At 42.2% G+C, this 21185-nt stretch overlaps 1 protein-coding gene across 1 annotated transcript in view; it reads left to right on the forward strand.

The window, feature by feature from the left end:
• The window catches only part of SMARCA2 (SWI/SNF related, matrix associated, actin dependent regulator of chromatin, subfamily a, member 2), a 1314671-nt gene that overhangs the window by 368647 nt on the left and 924839 nt on the right, over nt 1-21185 (forward strand). The window contains exon 9 of the mRNA XM_053702540.1: nt 14069-14104. Coding sequence (XP_053558515.1) covers nt 14069-14104 — 36 coding nt within the window. The remainder of the gene's footprint in view (nt 1-14068; nt 14105-21185) is intronic.

Raw genomic sequence — 21185 nt, forward strand, 5'->3', positions numbered from 1 at the left:
AACTCTCCTCACGTGTCAGTACCTTCGCCTCCCGCTCAGGAGGTGCGTGAGATTGTGGCGCCAAGTACATCAAGGCCCTTACAAATCACTTTGCATGATATGGCTAATGTTATGAAAGAAGTATTATCTAATTTGCCTGAGTTAAGAGGCAAGCGCGATAGCTCTCGGTTTAGGACAGAGCGCGCCGATGACAAGAGAGCCATGTCCGATACTGCGTCACAATTTGCAGAACATGAGGACGGAGAGCTTCATTCTGTGGGTGACGGATCTGATCCGGGGAGACCGGATTCAGAAATTTTAAATTTAAGCTTGAGAACCTCCGTGTATTGCTAGGGGAGGTGTTAGCGGCTCTGAATGATTGCGACACGGTGGCAATCCCAGAGAAATTATGTAGGCTGGATAAATACTATGCGGAACCGGTGTGTACTGACGTTTTTCCTATACCTAAAAGGCTTACAGAGATTATTAGCAAGGAGTGGGATAGACCCAGTGTGCCTTTTTCCCCTCCTCCGATATTTAGAAAAATGTTCCCAATAGACGCCACTACACAAGACTTATGGCAGACGGTCCCTAAGGTGGAGGGAGCAGTTTCTACTTTAGCCAAGCGTACCACTATCCCGGTGGAGGATAGTTGTGCTTTCTCAGATCCAATGGATAAAAAATTAGGTTACCTTAAGAAAATGTTTGTTCAACAAGGTTTTATATTACAGCCCCTTGCATGCATTGCGCCCGTCACTGCTGCGGCGGCATTCTGGTTTGAGTCTCTGGAAGAGGCTATTCGCACAGCTCCATTGGATGAGATTATGAACAAGCTTAAAGCCCTTAAGCTAGCTAATGCATTTGTTTCGGATGCTGTGGTGCATTTAACCAAACTAACGGCTAAGAACTCCGGATTCGCCATCCAGGCGCGCAGAGCGCTATGGCTTAAATCCTGGTCAGCAGATGTAACTTCTAAATCTAAATTGCTTAATATTCCTTTCAAAGGGCAAACCTTATTCGGGCCCGGCTTGAAAGAAATTATTGCTGACATTACTGGAGGTAAGGGTCACTCCCTTCCTCAGGACAGGGCCAAATCAAAGGCCAAACAGTCTAATTTTCGTGCCTTTCGTAATTTCAAGGCAGGAGCAGCATCAACTTCCTCCGCTCCAAAACAGGAAGGGACTGCTACTCGTTACAGACAGGGTTGGAAAAGCAACCAGTCCTGGAACAAGGGCAAGCAGGCCAGAAAACCTGCTGCTGCCCCTAAGACAGCATGAAGTAAGGGCCCCCTGTCCGGAAACGGATCTAGTGGGGGGCAGACTTTCTCTCTTCGCCCAGGCTTGGGCAAGAGATGTCTAGGATCCCTGGGCGTTGGAGATCATATCTCAGGGATATCTTCTGGACTTCAAAGCTTCTCCTCCACAAGGGAGATTTCATCTTTCAAGGTTATCAGCAAACCAAATAAAGAAAGAGGTGTTTCTACGCTGTGTACAAGACCTCTTATTAATGGGGGTGATCCACCCAGTTCCGCGGACGGAACAAGGGCAAGGATTTTATTCAAATCTGTTTGTGGTTCCCAAGAAAGAGGGAACCTTCAGACCAATCTTGGACTTAAAGATCCTAAACAAGTTCCTAAGAGTTCCATCATTCAAAATGGAAACTATTCGAACCATCCTACCCATGATCCAAGAGGGTCAGTACATGACCACAGTGGACTTAAAGGATGCCTACCTTCACATACCGATTCACAAGGATCATTATCGGTATCTAAGATTTGCCTTCCTAGACAGGCATTACCAGTTTGTAGCTCTTCCCTTCGGGTTAGCTACGGCCCCAAGAATCTTTACAAAGGTTCTGGGCTCACTTCTGGCGGTACTAAGACCGCGAGGCATAGCGGTGGCTCCGTACCTAGACGACATTCTGATACAAGCGTCAAGTTTTCAAACTGCCAAGTCTCATACAGAGATAGTTCTGGCATTTCTGAGGTCGCATGGGTGGAAGGTGAACGTGGAAAAGAGTTCTCTATTACCACTCACAAGGGTTCCCTTCTTAGGGACTCTTATAGATTCTGTAGAGATGAAAATTTACCTGACGGAGGCCAGGTTATCAAAACTTCTAAATGCTTGCCGTGCCCTTCATTCCATTCCACACCCGTCAGTAGCCCAGTGCATGGAAGTAATCGGCTTAATGGTAGCAGCAATGGACATAGTACCATTTGCGCGCCTGCATCTCAGACCGCTGCAATTATGCATGCTCAGTCAGTGGAATGGGGATTACTCAGATTTGTCCCCTCTAATAAATCTGGATCAAGAGACCAGGGATTCTCTTCTCTGGTGGCTTTCTCGACTCCATCTGTCCAAAGGGATGACCTTTCGCAGGCCAGATTGGACGATTGTAACAACAGATGCCAGCCTTCTAGGTTGGGGCGCAGTCTGGAACTCCCTGAAGGCTCAGGGATCGTGGACTCAGGAGGAGAAACTCCTCCCAATAAATATTCTGGAATTAAGAGCGATATTCAATGCTCTTCTAGCTTGGCCTCAGTTGGCAACTCTGAGGTTCATCAGATTTCAGTCGGACAATATCACGACTGTGGCTTACATCAACCATCAGGGGGGAACCAGGAGTTCCCTAGCGGTGTTGGAAGTATCAAAGATAATTCGCTGGGCAGAGTCCAACTCTTGCCACCTGTCGGCGATCTATATCCCAGGCGGGGAGAACTGGGAGGCGGACTTCCTAAGTCGTCAGACTTTTCATCCGGGGGAGTGGGAACTTCATCCGGAGGTTTTTGCTCAACTAATTCATCGTTGGGGCAAACCGGAACTGGATCTCATGGCTTCTCGACAGAATGCCAAACTTCCTTGCTACGGATCCAGGTCCAGGGACCCGGGAGCGGCGCTGATAGACGCTCTAGCAGCCCCTTGGGGTTTCAACATGGCTTATGTGTTTCCACCATTTCCGCTGCTTCCTCGGCTGATTGCCAAGATCAAACAGGAGAGAGCATCGGTGATTCTGATAGCACCTGCGTGGCCACGCAGGACCTGGTATGCAGATCTAGTGGGCATGTCGTCCTGTCCACCATGGTCTCTACCTCTGAGACAGGACCTTCTAATGCAGGGTCCTTTCAACCATCCAGATCTAATTTCTCTGAGGCTGACTGCATGGAGATTGAACGCTTGATTCTATCAAAGCGTGGCTTCTCGGAGTCAGTTATTGATACCTTAATACAGGCTCGGAAACCTGTTACCAGAAAAATTTACCATAAAATATGGCGTAAATACTTATATTGGTGTGAATCCAAGAGTTACTCATGGAGTAAAGTTAGGATTCCTAGGATTTTGTCTTTTCTACAAGAGGGTTTAGAAAAGGGTTTATCTGCTAGTTCATTAAAGGGACAGATTTCTGCTCTGTCTATTCTGTTACACAAACGTCTGGCAGATGTTCCAGACGTTCAGGCTTTTTGGCAGGCTTTGGCTAGGATTAAGCCTGTGTTTAAGACTGTTGCTCCGCCGTGGAGCTTAAACTTAGTTCTTAAAGTTCTTCAAGGTGTTCCGTTTGAACCCCTCCATTCCATTGATATTAAGCTGTTATCTTGGAAAGTTCTGTTTTTGATGGCTATTTCCTCGGCTCGAAGAGTCTCTGAGTTATCTGCCCTACACTGTGATTCTCCTTATCTGATTTTCCATTCAGACAAGGTAGTTCTGCGTACTAAAACTGGGTTTTTACCTAAGGTGGTTTCTAACAGGAATATCAATCAAGAGATTGTTGTTCCATCATTATGTCCTAACCCTTCTTCAAAGAAGGAACGACTTTTGCATAATCTGGACGTAGTCCGTTCCCTGAAGTTCTATTTACAGGCAACTAAAGATTTTCGTCAAACTTCTTCCCTGTTTGTCGTTTACTCTGGACAGAGGAGAGGTCAAAAGGCTTCGACTACCTCTCTCTCCTTTTGGCTTCGTAGCATAATACGTTTAGAATATGAGACTGCTGGACAGCAGCCTCCTGAAAGAATTACAGCTCATTCCACTAGAGCTGTGGCTTCCACCTGGGCCTTTAAAAATGAGGCCTCTGTTGAACAGATTTGCAAGGCTGCAACTTGGTCTTCACTTCACACTTTTTCAAAATTTTACAAATTTGACACTTTTGCTTCTTCGGAGGCTATTTTTGGGAGAAAGGTGCTTCAGGCAGTGGTTCCTTCCGTTTAAAGTTCCTGCCTTGTCCCTCCCATCATCCGTGTACTTTAGCTTTGGTATTGGTATCCCATAAGTAATGGATGACCCGTGGACTGAACACACTTAACAAGAGAAAACATAATTTATGCTTACCTGATAAATTTATTTCTCTTGTAGTGTAGTCAGTCCACGGCCCGCCCTGTCTTTTCAGGCAGACCTAAATTTAATTAAACTCCAGTCACCACTGCACCCTATGGTTTCCCCTTTCTCGTCTTGTTTGGGTCGAATGACTGGATATGACATGTGAGGGGAGGAGCTATATAGCAGCTCTGCTTGGGTGATCCTCTTGCAACTTCCTGTTGGGGAGAGATATAATCCCATAAGTAATGGATGACCCGTGGACTGACTACACTACAAGAGAAATAAATTTATCAGGTAAGCATAAATTATGTTTTTTTCTTAGTGCGCTTACATCACTAATATGTTACCCTATTTTGTCTATTCAGACACAATATTATCTCTCTCTCATATTGAGGTGATTTCTATTAATGTCTGTGACATCATATCTTGTCATTCCTTTATTGTGCGAATCTCAGACGTCCAGTGAGAGTTTCCCGTATTGTCTTTTCTCCAGGAGGGTCTGGAGCAGGATTTGTCATTCAGTTCCCTGAAGGGTCAGATTTCTGCCCTTCCTGTTCTGTTACATAACTGTTTGGCCGACTTTCCAGATGTTCAGGCCCTGGTCAGAATCAGGCCTGTGTTTTTTCCTGTTGCTTCTCCTTGGAGCCTTGTCTTTGTCTTCGGGTTATTCAGCAGTCTCTTTTTGAGCCTACACACTTGTTTGATATTCAGTTTTGTTTTTACTAGCTATTTCTTTGGCTTGTAGAGTTTTTTTGTACATTGGGTTTCTCTTGTTAAGTGTGTTCAGTCCACGGGTCATCCATTACTTATGGGATATATTCTCCTTCCCAACAGGAAGTTGCAAGAGAATCACCCAAGCAGAGCTGCTATATAGCTCCTCCCCTCACATGTCATATCCAGTCATTCTCTTGCAACCCTCAACAAAGAAGGAGGTCGCGAGAGGAGCTGGAGTTTTTACTTAACTATTCTTCAATCAAAGGTTTGTTATTTTAAATGGCACCGGAGTGTGCTGTTTTTCTATCTCAGGCAGTATTTGGAAGAAGATACTGCCTGCGTTTTTTTTCTATGATCTTAGCAGGCGTAACTAAGATCCACTGGCTGTTCTCGACATTCTGAGGAGAGGGGTAACTTCAGAAAGTGGGAATAGCATGCGGGGTCCTCCGCAAATGAGGTATGTGCAGTACATTATTTTCTGGGAATGGAATTGACTAAGAAAATACTGCTGTTACCGTATGATGTAAGTACAGCCTTAAATGCAGTAGTGGCGACTGGTATCAGGCTGATAAATGTATGCGCAGTCGAGTTATTTTCTAGGGACTAGAATTTGACTGAGAAAATACTGTTAAAACTGAAATAATTCTTAAGCCTTATCTGCAGTGGTAGCGACTGGTAGCAGGCTTAGTGATAAATTTGCATGACATTGGAAAATGTTGTTTTTTAATTATTCGTTTTGTGAGGTACTTTGGTGATAAATCTCTTTGGGCATGATTTTTTTCCACATGGCTAACATATATTTTCTGCATGGAAACCGTTATATCAGGGCTGCCACTGTTGTAATAGGAGTGGGAGGGACCTTGTTTTAGCGCCTTGTTGCGCAGTTAAAATTCTAGCACAGTCTTCCTGCTTCTTCCTCCTTGATCCAGGACGTCTCTAGAGAGCTCAGGGGTCTGCAAAATTCATTTTTGAGGGAGGTAATCAGTCACAGCAGATCTGTGACAGTGTGTTTGACTGTGATTAAAAGTGTTAAATCTTAATTGATATCCGTTTTGGGTATTGAGGGGTTAATCATCCTTTTGCTAATGGGTGCAATCCTCTGCTAATAATACACTTCTTGTTAAGAATTGTTTAACTATATCTGTATTTTTTAAAGCGCTGCAGCGTTTTTTATATTGCTTGTAAACTTATTGAAAGTGATTTCCAAGCTTGCTAGTTTCATTGCTAAGTCTGTTTAAACATGTCTGATTCAGAGGAAACTGTTTGTTCATCATGTTCAAAAGCCAATGTGGAGCCCAATAGAACGATGTGTACCAATTGTATTGATATTGCTTTGAATAAAAGTCAATCTGTACCGATAGAGAAACTATCACCAGACAACGAGGGGGAAGTTATGCCGCCTAACTCTCCTCACGTGTCAGTACCTGCGTCTCCCGCTCGGGAGATGCATAAGATGGAGACGCCAAGTACATCTAGGCCCTTACAAATCACTTTACATGATATGGCTAATGTTATGAAAGAAGTATTATATAATATGCCCGAATTAAGAGGCAAGCGCGATAGCTCTGGGTTAAGGACAGAGCGCGCTGATGACACGAGAGCCATGTCTGATACTGCGTCACAATTTGCAGAACATGAGGACGGTGAGCTTCATTCTGTCGGTGACGGTTCTGATCCGGGGAGACCGGATTCAGAAATTTCAAATTTTAAATTTAAGCTTGAGAACCTCCGTGTGTTACTAGGGGAGGTGTTAGCGGCTCTGAATGATTGCGACACGGTGGCAATTCCAGAGAAAATGTGTAGGTTGGATAGATACTATGCGGTACCGGTGTGTACTGACGTCTTTCCTATACCAAAAAGACTTACAGAAATTATTAGCAAGGAGTGGGATAGACCCGGTGTGCCTTTTTCCCCTCCTCCGATATTTAGAAAAATGTTTCCTATAGACGCCACCACACGAGACTTATGGCAGACGGTCCCTAAGGTGGAGGGAGCAGTTTCTACTTTAGCCAAACGTACCACTATCCCGGTGGAGGATAGCTGTGCTTTCTCAGATCCAATGGATAAAAAATTAGAGGGTTATCTTAAGAAAATGTTTGTTCAACAGGGTTTTATATTGCAGCCTCTTGCATGCATTGCGCCTGTCACGGCTGCAGCGGCATTCTGGTTTGAGTCTCTGGAAGAGGCGATTCGCACAGCGCCATTGGATGAGGCTTTGAGCAAAGTTAGAACCCTTAAACAAGCTAATGCGTTTGTTTCAGATGCCGTAGTGCATTTAACCAAACTTACGGCTAAAAATTCCGGATTCGCCATACAGGCACGCAGGGCGCTCTGGCTTAAATCCTGGTCAGCGGATGTAACTTCCAAATCTAAACTACTTAACATTCCTTTCAAAGGGCAGACCTTATTCGGGCCCGGCTTGAAGGAAATTATTGCTGACATTACGGGAGGTAAGGGCCACGCCCTTCCTCAGGACAGGGCCAAACCAAAGGCCAAACAGTCTAATTTTCGTGCCTTGCGTAACTTCAAGGCAGGAGCAGCTTCAACTTCCTCTGCTCCAAAACAGGAAGGAACTACTGCTCGTTACAGACAGGGTTGGAAAGGCAACCAGTCATGGAACAAGGGCAAGCAGGCCAGAAAGCCTACTCCCGCCCCTAAGACAGCATGAAGACAGGGCCCCCTATCCGGAGACGGATTTAGTGGGGGGCAGACTTTCTCTCTTCGCCCAGGCTTGGGCAAGAGATGTGCAGGATCCCTGGACGTTGAAGATTATATCTCAGGGATACCTTCTGGATTTCAAAACCTCTCCTCCACAAGGGAGGTTCCATCTGTCGAGGTTATCAACAAACCTAGTAAAGAAAGAGGCATTTCTACAATGTGTACAAGACCTCTTAGTCATGGGAGTGATCCACTCAGTTCCGCGAACGGAACAGGGACAAGGATTTTACTCAAATCTATTTGTGGTTCCCAAAAAAGAGGGAACCTTCAGACCAATCTTGGACTTAAAGATCTTAAACAAATTCCTAAGGGTACCATCGTTCAAGATGGAAACCATTCGAACCATCCTACCCATGATCCAAGAGGGTCAATATATGACCACAGTGGACTTAAAGGATGCTTACCTTCACATACCGATTCACAAAGATCATTATCGGTACCTAAGGTTTGCCTTTCTAGATAGGCATTACCAGTTTGTAGCTCTTCCCTTCGGGTTAGCTACGGCCCGAGAATTTTTACGAAGGTTCTGGGCTCACTTCTGGCGGTACTAAGACCACGAGGCATAGTGGTGGCTCCGAACCTAGATGACATTCTGATACAAGCGTCAAGTTTTCAAAATGCAAAGTCTCATACAGAGATAGTTCTAGCATTTCTGAGGTCGCATGGGTGGAAAGTGAACGTGGAAAAGAGTTCTCTGTTACCACTCACAAGGGTTCCTTTTCTAGGGACTCTTATAGATTCTGTAGAGATGAAGATTTACCTGACGGAGTCCAGGTTATCAAAGATTCTCAATGCTTGCCGTGTCCTTCATTCCATTCCAAGCCCATCAGTAGCTCAGTGCATGGAGGTAATCGGATTAATGGTCGCGGCAATGGACATAGTGCCATTTGCGCGCCTGCATCTCAGACCGCTGCAACTATGCATGCTAAGTCAATGGAACGGGGATTACTCAGATCTGTCCCCTTTGCTAAATCTGGACCAGGAGACCAGAGATTCTCTTCTCTGGTGGTTGTCACCGGTTCATCTGTCCAAAGGAATGACCTTTCGCAGACCAGATTGGACGATTGTAACAACGGATGCCAGCCTTCTAGGCTGGGGAGCAGTCTGGAATTCCCTGAAGGCTCAGGGATCGTGGACTCAGGAGGAGAAACTCCTTCCAATAAACATTCTAGAATTAAGAGCAATATTCAATGCTCTTCTAGCTTGGCCTCAGTTAGCAAAACTGAGGTTCATCAGATTTCAGTCGGACAACATCACGACTGTGGCTTACATCAATCATCAAGGGGGAACCAGGAGTTCCCTAGCGATGTTGGAAGTCTCGAAGATAATTCGCTGGGCAGAGTCTCACTCTTGCCACCTGTCAGCGATTTACATCCCAGGCGTGGAGAACTGGGAGGCAGACTTTTCATCCGGGAGAGTGGGAACTTCACCCGGAGGTATTTGCTCAACTGATTCGTCGTTGGGGCAAACCGGATCTGGATCTCATGGCATCTCGCCAGAACGCGAAGCTTCCTTGTTACGGATCCAGGTCCAGGGACCCGGGAGCGGTGCTGGTAGATGCATTAGCAGCCCCTTGGGATTTCAACATAGCTTATGTGTTTCCACCATTTCCGTTGTTACCTCGACTGATTGCCAGGATCAAACAGGAGAGGGCATCGGTAATTCTGATAGCGCCTGCGTGGCCACGCAGGACCTGGTATGCAGACCTAGTGGACATGTCGTCCTGTTCACCATGGTCTCTACCTCTGAGGCAGGACCTTCTAATTCAGGGTCCTTTCAACCATCCAAACCTAATTTCTCTGAGGCTGACTGCCTGGAAATTGAACGCTTGATTCTATCAAAGCGTGGGTTTTCGGATTCGGTTATTGATACATTAATACAGGCTCGGAAGCCTGTGACCAGAAAAATTTACCATAAGATATGGCGTAAATATTTATATTGGTGCGAATCCAAGAGTTACTCATGGAGTAAGGTTAGGATTCCTAGGATATTGGCTTTTCTACAAGAGGGGTTAGAAAAGGGTTTATCCGCTAGTTCGCTAAAGGGACAGATTTCCGCTCTGTCTATTCTTTTACACAAACGTCTGGCAGAAAATCCAGACGTCCAGGCTTTTTGTCTGGCTTTGGCTAGAATTAAGCCTGTGTTTAAAGCTGTTGCTCCTCCGTGGAGCTTAAACTTGGTTCTTAAAGTTCTTCAGGGTGTTCCGTTTGAACCCCTTCATTCCATTGATATTAAGCTTTTATCTTGGAAAGTTTTGTTTTTGATGGCTATTTCCTCGGCTCGAAGAGTCTCTGAGTTATCTGCCTTACATTGTGACAAATTTGACACTTGCTTCTTCGGAGGCTGGTTTTGGGAGAAAGGTTCTACAGGCAGTGGTTCCTTCTGTTTAATGTTCCTGCCTTGTCCCTCCCATCATCCGTGTACTTAGCTTTGGTATTGGTATCCCATAAGTAATGGATGACCCGTGGACTGAACACACTTAACAAGAGAAAACATAATTTATGCTTACCTGATAAACCCCAAGGCAGAACATAGAGTGATCTGAGATGTCATCGCAGAAAATGCAGCATGTCTGCAGAAAGAACAGGAACTGTTAGCCCTTTAACTTTTCAGTGCTTCTCCACATTAGGCTGTTCTTTTTAAACAGAGCTGTTCTCTGGCTGCATTGTATAAGTTTTCCTTAACACAGTGCATCCAGAGCAAAGTGCTGTTTGAAGACAACAATCAAATATGCAGTAGTGCTGCAAAGCAGCAGTGCATTGATTGTTGCCTGGCTCTGAGATTTTTGCAAGCTCATTCCCTAGCTTTTCACAGTCTGCAAAGCTGTTTTTCTCTGAATGTAAGCTGTTAGTATGAGCAATGCACCTTTTTTATTACTACATTTCTATGTTAGACTAAGAGAAAAGGAAACAATTTAATTCAAGAGACATTTTACAGTTACTTTTTTGTCTGCAGCTAATTTGCAATGCAGTTTTCAACTACTTCACTAGATTATACAACTTTAAATATTGCTTTATTCTCCAGTTAATCAACACATTGCAATTGATCTGGTGCTTTAGTGTAACTGACAAATTTACAATTTTATTTTATTTAAAAATGACCTGCAGAAAAATTTTCACTAAAAAAATCTCATTGCAGAAAGGCAAAAAAAGTTCTGTCTCTGGGCTGATAAATTTATTTCTCTTGTAGTGCGTTCAGTACACGGCCCGCCCTGTCTTTTTGAGGCAGGTTCTAAATTTTAAAATTATAACTCCAGTCACCACTGCACCCTATAGTTTCTCCTTTCTCGTCTTGTTTCGGTCGAATGACTGGATATGACATGTGAGGGGAGGAGCTATATAGCAGCTCTGCTTGGGTGATTCTCTTGCAACTTCCTGTTGGGAAGGAGAATATATCCCATAAGTAATGGATGACCCATGGACTGAACACACTACAAGAGAAATAAATTTATCAGGTAAGCATAAATTATGTTTTTCAGTTTAGGTCCGCTTATCTTGTATCTTGTATTGGTTCCCACTAGTAATTAGAATGGATTTGTGGACTCTCCATGTCATTGCAAAGAAAACTACATTTATGCTTACCTGAAAAATTCTTTTTCTTTCCTGGCATGGAGAATTCATGACCCGCCCTTGTGTAATTCAAGATGACTTAGTATTTTTTATCAAACTTCAGGCACCTCTATACCCTTGGTGTTTCTCTTTTCCCTCAGCTGAATGACTGTGGACTATGGAAAGTGGGAGTGATACTTAAAGCTTTTGCTGGGGTGTTCTTTGCCTCTTCCTGGTGGCCAGGAGTTGAATTCCCATTAGTAATTAGAATGGATTTGTGGACTCTCCGTGCTAGGAAAGAAAATAATTTATCAGGTAAACATACATTTTTTTTTTGTTTTGGGTGTTTTTTTTTTATGGGGCATGTAGATTAGTGTTAGGTATAATGGCGAGGTTTTTCTATTTTACATCCTTTTTTAATTTTTTTTTATGTAGCTTAGAATTTTTTTTCTGTCGCTTACATTTTTATTTTTTAAAGTAACTTTGGGAGGGTTAGGTGTTTGGTAGAATAAGGTTAATTTGCATTGGGGTTTGTGGTGATTTAGAAATTAATAGTGTAGGATACTTATGGTGGGCTAGTGGCGGTTTAGGGGTTAATAATTTAAATGGGTACCTGTGGTGGGATAGTGGCGGTATAGGGGTTAATAATTTAGATGGGTTCTTGCGGTGGGTATGTGGCGGTATAGGGGTTAACAGGATAGAAATTTGAGGTGGGTAAGTGGTGGTTGAGGGGTTAACATGATAAATACTTGCGGTGGGTATGTGGCGTTATAGGGGGTAACAGGATAGATACTTGTTGTGGGTATGTGGAGGTGGAGGGTTAATAAAGTAGACGGTTACTTGCAGTAGGTATTATGATTGACATAAGTCACTGCTGTGACATTTTCTGACTAGAATTTCAGAAAAGATTTGTGTCATCTGTGAGGTTGGACCAACTATGGAGAACCCTGAAGTTTGCATGGAGTTCCAGAATGTTTATTGGTAAATTCCTGAGGAGACCAAACTCCCTGTACTCTTCGAGACACCCAGACTGCACCCCAACCTAATAGGCTAAAATATGTGGTGATTACTACCCACACTTGTAGAAGAAAGAAGTCTCCTTTAACCAAGGACTGGTGATTATCTTGTTCTGTGATCTAACAGAATCCTATGAAAGAGATCCTTGTATTCCCCATTCCATTGATGCAGTATCTGCAATTGGAAGGTCAGAAGATCAAATTTTTCAAATGGAACCGCATATGAGGCAGCCACCATGAGTCCCACAACTTCCATGCACTGAGCAAGAGAAGGGAGAGGATTCAGCTGCAGAAGGGCATAGGCCTTTTGCAGCTTCAGTCTGTGCTGCTCTGTCTTAGACAAAAGCTTAGTCATGGAATTGATTATGAACCCCAAAAAATACACATAGGTGTGAGGAGTTAATGAGCTCTTTGGAAGATTTATTTTCCAACCGTGACTGAAGCAACTGAGGTACCATCTGAGTATGAGACACCACCAGATGGAAAGAGGGAGCTTGAACCAGAATGTCGTCCAAGTAATGAACTGCAGAAATTCCTTGAGCTCAAGCTACAGACAACAGAGCCAGACCACAATGGAGGGCCACAAACTGATAATGCTTGTTTACAAAAGCAAATATAAGGAACTTGAGGGATCTGCAAAAAATCATCTTTAAGTTTATGCTAGACATAAACTGACCCTCCTGCACAAACACAAATAAAGTGTGAATTCTCTTCATCCTGAAAGAAGGAACTTTCAGGGATTAGTTCAATATTTTGAGATCCAAAACAGGCAGAAAAGTACTTTTTCGCTGGCACTATAAATAGATTTGAATAAAACCCCTGGTTTAATTCTGGAGTTAGAACTTGAGCAATTACTCCCATGAATTCCATGCCTGTCACACAATCTAAGAAGGCTTGAGCCATTTAAAGGCTGTCGATTTACCCTGCAAGGGCAGAGTATGTAGTCTGTCCTTAGTAGAAACCATTTCAGCAGACCAAGACTTAAAGGGATAGTAAAGTCCAAATTAAAATTCATGATTCAGATAGGGCATGTCATTTTAAACAACATTTCAATTTACTTTTATCATCAAATTTGCTTTTTTCTCTTGGTATTTTTTTGTTAAAGGCTAAAACTAGGTAGGCTTATAGGCTAATTTCTAAGACTGCAGCCCGCCTCTTATCTCACATTCTGGCTGTGAATAGCTAATAACATGTACTGTTGTTCATGTGTGACATTTAGATAACATTGTGCTCTCTCCCAGTGAGTTATTTCAAAAGACAGTCTACTCCAAAATTTTTATTTTTTAAAGATATAGATAATCCCTTTATTACCCATTCCCCAGTTTTTCCCAGCCAACCTAGTTATATTAATATACTTTTAACCTCTGTGATTATCTTGTATCTAAGCCTCTTTTTTTGCACAACCCGTTTACATGGCTATTTATGTATTATGTATTGACTTGCATTTTAGCCAATTGGTGCAGTGTCAGACAAAACCCCACGGGCGTGAATACAATGTTATCTATATGGCCCTCATGACCTACAAGTCTCTTGTTGTGAAAAGCTAATAAAGAAGCATGTGATAAGAGGCTATCTGTGGTGAGTTACAAACAGGTAGAAATTTAGAGGTTTAAATGTTATTATAAAAATGTTGGTTGTGCAAAGCTGGGGAATCGCTAATAAAGGAGTTATCTATCTTTTCAAACTATAACAATGTTGCTGTTTGCTGTCCCTTTAAGAGTCTGCACTAATTGCCTGAAATGCAAGCCTGTCAAAAGATCTGAGAAAAGGAGGCAGTCTACAGTCTTAGATGCAAAATAGTCATAGAGGTAAAAAGTATATTTATATAACAGTGCTGGTTATGAAAAACTGGGAAATAGTAAATAAAGGGATTATCTATCTTTCTAAACAATAACAGCTAATGCAACAATCTTAGCATTAAGGCAAATAAATTTGCACTGGTACATCACAAATAAAGGAATTTGCTGCTTTTAGGAGATTAATGCATTCCTGAATCTTATCCAGAGTGATTTCCCCATAAACAAATTATGATAGAATATCACACCAAGCAGCCGTGGCAGTGGCAATGTAGGCTGCACTAACTGCAGGTCTAAACATAACCACCTGCATGCTGAAAGGATTGCCTATGAAAACCTTCAAAGGAATAGTGGCACGCCTGCCCAAAGTAGAAATAGCTACATCTGCGTTGGGAACTGTTTCCCAAATCTCTCTTAACAGAGAAAGGAGAGGAAACATAGATTTCAATTTGGTATATCGGACAAAAGGAATACTTGAATTCGGCCATTCCTTGGAAATAATTTCAGAAACTAAATCAGGCACAGGAAAAGAGGACAGCTGCTTGGGTGCTGCCTTAAAACAAATGGATCGAACCTCTTAACAGGTTGCTTGACTGTAGAAGGACAATCCTTATACTTCTAACGCATCCCTATCATTAACAGGTAACTTAGAGTGGCTGCTCCTAAGGGAAGTCCCTGATTAGGCTTAAAGCCAAATAAGGACCACCTTCAAATTCATGCAAACTGTGCTTAAAAGCTGGTGGCAAGAAACACACTTGTGAATCTTTACAAACCAAACACAAACTTGAAGGGGTTAAGGTATCAAAGGATCTCCTTTCTAAATGATTGGCTGATGGCCCAGAGGCCTGAACTCTACCAGTGTGCTTCATAGTACCAGTAAGGAAGGATTAACCTTCAAGAGGTAAACAGTAACAAAAACATAAGGCACTGTTCAAATAAGGGCTGAAAACTGTAAAAGGCTTACATAGCAAATTACACAGCACATAAAGGGTTATAAAATGTATATCTCAAATTTGAGGTCCTGAGAACCTTCCTACACGCTGATTCCTAGATAACGAGTGACGCGCAAGTGCGCTATGTTTTTTTTCCGGCTCCCTAGAGCGTCTTCAGCCTCTCTAGCCTTACCAGTCCTTAATTTTATTTAATACAGGGACAAGAAAGGATTATATTATAGAAAAAGGAGCACTAAAAAACTTTCTAAAACAGTTAACTCTTAGCATACCTGCACTACCAGTGAGTGCTAAAGCCAAAAACCTGAAGGTAACAAGTAGCAATTTAGTGCAGGTGTGTACAGCTCAGAAGCAATTTCTGAGTGAGCTTAGCCGACCACGCTAAATTTATAGAGACAGTAACCTCAAAAAACATTTTTTAAAAGAGCCCAAAAGTGCTATAAACTGCTAGTATAAGGTGTATAGTGTATAAATATGTCCCCAGAATAATAGTGTCACATGTTCACTAATAGCCAGGGCGCTATGAAGGTGCAGGCACTCACCTCTCAGCACCTTTGTCCCCTGAGCCTACCTCCGCTGCAGCAACTTACTGTGGATCCACAAGGAGAAGCTCTCTGTAGTCCAGGGGATTGGTGGACAAATGTTGCACTTTAATTTCAAAGAGGAAAAATAACATGACTGAGGATCATGGGGAATCCATTTATAGCATTTTTGCATGTCATGCTGTATAGTTTCTAATGGTATCAGAAAGATAAACATTCTGCTTATTAGTATAGACTGAATCTTGTCTTTATAATTTGCATTTAAGAATTCAGTTCTGGCAGAGGACTCCATTCAAATATTTTAAATGATGGTTTTATTACCAATGCCGATCCATTGTGTCTCTAAGTTTGTTAGCACACCTATTGGGAATAGATTTTTCAATGTTTTACACCTTTTCAAGAACTCTTTTAGCAAAATTGATTCTGATAGAATAAATCAATAATCTGGCCAGCTCAGAAGTTCAGTATTGATGGGAAAACACGGTTATCTGTATTTTATAAATTAACATTTGGAAAGCGGACCTACACAGAAGAAAATCTGTAGAAAAATCTGTTTCAATATCTACACGGTTTTGAGATAATCTGTTTTAGTTGTCTTTAATAAAAATAGATTTATGGATTTCATATAATGGGTCACATAAAAATTGAAATGCACATAGAGGACATAGAGGAATTACATCTTTGAATAGAATCATATTTACAATATACATACATTTTCAAAAATGCTTCTAGTAAAAGTTATTATTGTGTTATTGTTAGCATTTTAGGCACCCATGTGCATTCCAATTTTGGCTGGAATGTCCCTTAAGGTTACCACTTTGCCATAGATATTCATGCAGATAAGCATATAATAGTTTTCCATCGTATTTGCCAAAAATCAGTTACAGATATAAAAGCTTTAACATAAAACTAAACCCTTTGGTATAATTTATTTTGTCTGTTAAGATTTACAATAAATAGAACATTTTCTTATGGTTGACATGTCAGCCGAACCATTATATTGGTACTTTTAATTGTTATATAAATGAAAACTTAATTCTTGCAGAACAGACATTTCATTTTGCTGCTGCTACCAGGGCTTATCAGCCAGTTTTCTAACTGAACAGAATACTAAAATCTGAAAGGGAACAGTAAAATGCTAGTATAATAATATCCTATGATTATGTCTCTTAGCATGAGGTTTGTATCTTTTGCCTTTTATGCCAGCAGTGGGTCTGTTGGTAGTGGTACCCCCTACGGAGTAATTATGTGTAATCATCTGTGAAAGGTACAAGTACACATAACCTCAACATGCTAATAATCATATTGATTAGCTACCCTGTATAGACTGAACATAAGCATCAGTTTACTTATTCTTTCTCAAGGGACTGAGTTTTCTCTTTATATTATATTAGTTTTACCTCTCCAAATATTTATTTTACAGATACTGCATTCAGTCTCAAGGTTTGATGGGGGTAGAACTTTTAGTGGCACAAAAAAAATGGGCAAGCCAAAGACAGTTTGCTGTGCATTATGTGTTCAAATACAAAGCTAATCAGTGCTTCCAGATATTTAACAATATGACATGACATTAAAGGGACAGTTTACTCAAAAATGCTCTCCCCTTTAATTTGTTCCCAATGATCCAATTTACCTTCTGGAGTGTATCAAAGTGTTTACAAGTATTTCCATTACCCTTATATTGGCATTTGAAATAGTTTATTTAGCCTGTGGTATCACCACCCATTCTGAAAGTTTTTGGCCTCCAGGCCAAGCCGTGTTAACACAGCCAGTAGAAGAAATTACACTCCCAGTTGGTTATAGAAAAAAAAGGTAATTTTATTGCCAATAAAGTTCAAAGTACAAGTCCAATATTGGTAGAAAGCTTCTATAGCTGTAGGTAGATGCAAGTAATGCAAAATGTTTAGGCAAATATAACAATGTATCCACGTTCCACAACGAGCCCGTTGGGAGTATACTTACACTCCGTTACCTCAATCTAATGAGGTAAGTGCCGCGCAGTGTATAGGTAGTTCTCCCTCCCGGTATCTGTGGTATAGTGGAGCGGTGTCCTCTTACGATCCAGAGATCTCTTTAGCACTCTCTCTCGAATTTGGCTAACACATAGGAGTTCATGCTGATAACAGGCTCCAATGTCTGTGTTCAGGAAGAAGGTTCCATTTCTTCTGTTAAGTGTGATCAGTCCACGGGTCATCATTACTTCTGGGATATTACTCGTCCCCAACAGGAAGTGCAAGAGGATTCACCCAGCAGAGCTGCATATAGCTCCTCCCCTCTACGTCACTCCCAGTCATTCTCTTGCACCCAACGACTAGATAGGATGTGTGAGAGGACTATGGTGATTATACTTAGTTTTATATCTTCAATCAAAAGTTTATTTTAAAATAGCACCGGAGTGTGTTATTACCTCTCTGGCAGAGTTTGAAGAAGAATCTACCAGAGTTTTGCTATGATTTTAGCCGGAGTAGTTAAGATCATATTGCTGTTCTCGGCCATCTGAGGAGTGAGGTAAACTTCAGATCAGGGGACAGCGGGCAGATGAATCTGCATAGAGGTATGTAGCAGTTTTTATTTTCTGACAATGGAATTGATGAGAAAATCCTGCCATACCGATATAATGTCATGTATGTATACTTTACACTTCAGTATTCTGGGGAATGGTACTTCACTAGAATTACACTGTAAGAAATACATAAAGCTGTTTAATAACTAGAGATTATGTTTAACGTTTTTGCTGGAATGTAAAATCGTTTTCATTTGCTGAGGTACTGTGTGAATAAATGTTTGGGCACTATTTTTCCACTTGGCAGTTGCTTAATCTGTTTTTCTGACAGTTTCTGTTCTCCCTCACTGCTGTGTGTGAGGGGGAGGGGCCGTTTTTTGGCGCTTTTACTATGCATCAAATATTTCAGTCAGCAACTCATTGTATTCCCTGCATGATCCGGTTCATCTCTACAGAGCTCAGGGGTCTTCAAAACTTATTTTGAGGGAGGTAATTTCTCTCAGCAGAGCTGTGAGAATTATAGTTTGACTGAGATAAAAAACGTTTATTCTGTAATATGTTTCCTGCTTTCAGAATTTGTTATCTTTGCTAATGGGATTAAACCTTTGCTAAAGTTGTGTTGTTTACAAGGATTGAGGCTATAACTGTTTCAATTTATTAATTTTCAACTGTCATAGATCTTCTGTGCTTCTTAAAGGCACAGTACATTTTAATATTATTCTAATTGAATTGTATTTCCAAGTTGCAAGTTTATTTGCTAGTGTGTTAAACATGTCTGATTCAGAGGATGATACCTGTGTCATTTGTTGCAATGCCAAAGTGGAGCCCAATAGAAATTTATGTACTAACTGTATTGATGCTACTTTAAATAAAAGTCAATCTGTACAAATTGAACAAATTTCACCAAACAACGAGGGGAGAGTTATGCCGACTAACTCGCCTCACGTGTCAGTACCTACATCTCCCGCTCAGAGGGAGGTGCGTGATATTGTAGCGCCGAGTACATCTGGGCGGCCATTACAAATCACATTACAGGATATGGCTTCTGTTATGACTGAGGTTTTGGCTAAATTACCAGAACTAAGAGGTAAGCGTGATCACTCTGGGGTGAGAACAGAGTGCGCTGATAATATTAGGGCCATGTCAGACACTGCGTCACAGGTGGCAGAACATGAGGACGGAGAACTTCATTCTGTGGGTGACGGTTCTGATCCAAACAGACTGGATTCAGATATTTCAAATTTTAAATTTAAACTGGAAAACCTCCATGTATTACTAGGGGAGGTGTTAGCGGCTCTGAATGATTGTAACACAGTTGCAATACCAGAGAAAATGTGTAGGTTGGATAAATATTTTGCGGTACCGACGAGTACTGAGGTTTTTCCTATACCTAAGAGACTTACTGAAATTGTTACTAAGGAGTGAGATAGACCCGGTGTGCCGTTCTCACCCCCTCCGATATTTAGAAAAATGTTTCCAATAGACGCCACCACAAGGGACTTATGGCAAACGGTCCCTAAGGTGGAGGGAGCAGTTTCTACCTTAGCTAAGCGTACCACTATCCCGGTGGAGGATAGCTGTGCTTTTTCAGATCCAATGGATAAAAAGTTAGAGGGTTACCTTAAGAAAATGTTTGTTCAACAAGGTTTTATATTGCAACCCCTTGCATGCATTGCGCCGATCACGGCTGCAGCGGCATTCTGGATTGAGTCTCTGGAAGAGAACATTGGTTCAGCTACTCTGGACGACATTACGGACAGGCTTAGAGTCCTTAAACTAGCTAATTCATTCATTTCGGAGGCCGTAGTACATCTTACTAAACTTACGGCGAAGAATTCAGGATTCGCCATTCAGGCACGCAGGGCGCTGTGGCTAAAATCCTGGTCAGCTGATGTTACTTCTAAGTCTAAATTGCTTAATATACCTTTCAAAGGGCAGACCTTATTCGGGCCCGGGTTGAAAGAGATTATCGCTGACATTACAGGAGGTAAAGGCCATGCCCTGCCTCAGGACAAAGCCAAAGCCAAGACTAGACAGTCTAATTTTCGTTCCTTTCGTAATTTCAAAGCAGGAGCAGCATCAACTTCCTCTGCACCAAAACAGGAAGGAGCTGTTGCTCGCTACAGACAAGGCTGGAAACCTAACCAGTCCTGGAACAAGGGCAAGCAGACTAGGAAACCTGCTGCTGCCCCTAAAACAGCATGAATTGAGGGCCCCCGATCCGGGATCGGATCTAGTGGGGGGCAGACTTTCTCTCTTCGCCCAGGCTTGGGCAAGAGATGTTCAGGATCCCTGGGCGCTAGAGATAATATCTCAGGGATACCTTCTGGACTTCAAATACTCTCCTCCAAGAGAGAGATTTCATCTGTCAAGATTGTCAACAATCCAGACAAAGAAAGAGGCGTTTCTACGCTGCGTACAAGAGCTCTTGTTAATGGGAGTAATCCATCCAGTTCCACGATCGGAACAGGGACAGGGGTTTTACTCAAATCTGTTTGTGGTTCCCAAAAAAGAGGGAACTTTCAGACCAATCCTGGACTTAAAGATCCTAAACAAATTCCTAAGAGTTCCATCGTTCAAGATGGAGACTATTCGGACAATTTTACCTATGATCCAAGAGGGTCAATACATGACCACTGTAGATTTAAAAGATGCTTACCTTCACATACCGATTCACAAAGATCATTATCGGTACCTAAGGTTTGCCTTCCTAGACAGGCATTACCAGTTTGTGGCTCTTCCATTCGGATTGGCTACAGCTCCAAGAATCTTCACAAAGGTTCTGGGTGCTCTTCTGGCGGTACTAAGACCGCAGGGAATCTCGGTAGCTCCATACCTAGACGACATTCTGATACAAGCTTCAAGCTTTCAAACTGCCAAGTCTCATACAGAGTTAGTGCTGGCATTTCTAAGGTCACATGGATGGAAGGTGAACGAAAAGAAAAGTTCACTCGTTCCACTCACAAGAGTTCCCTTCCTGGGGACTCTTATAGATTCTGTAGAAATGAAGATTTACCTGACAGAGGACAGGCTAACAAGACTTCAAAGTGCTTGCCGCACCCTTCATTCCATTCAACACCCGTCAGTGGCTCAATGCATGGAGGTAATC

Source organism: Bombina bombina, chromosome 2, assembly GCF_027579735.1.
Source record: "Bombina bombina isolate aBomBom1 chromosome 2, aBomBom1.pri, whole genome shotgun sequence".
NCBI lineage: Eukaryota > Metazoa > Chordata > Amphibia > Anura > Bombinatoridae > Bombina > Bombina bombina.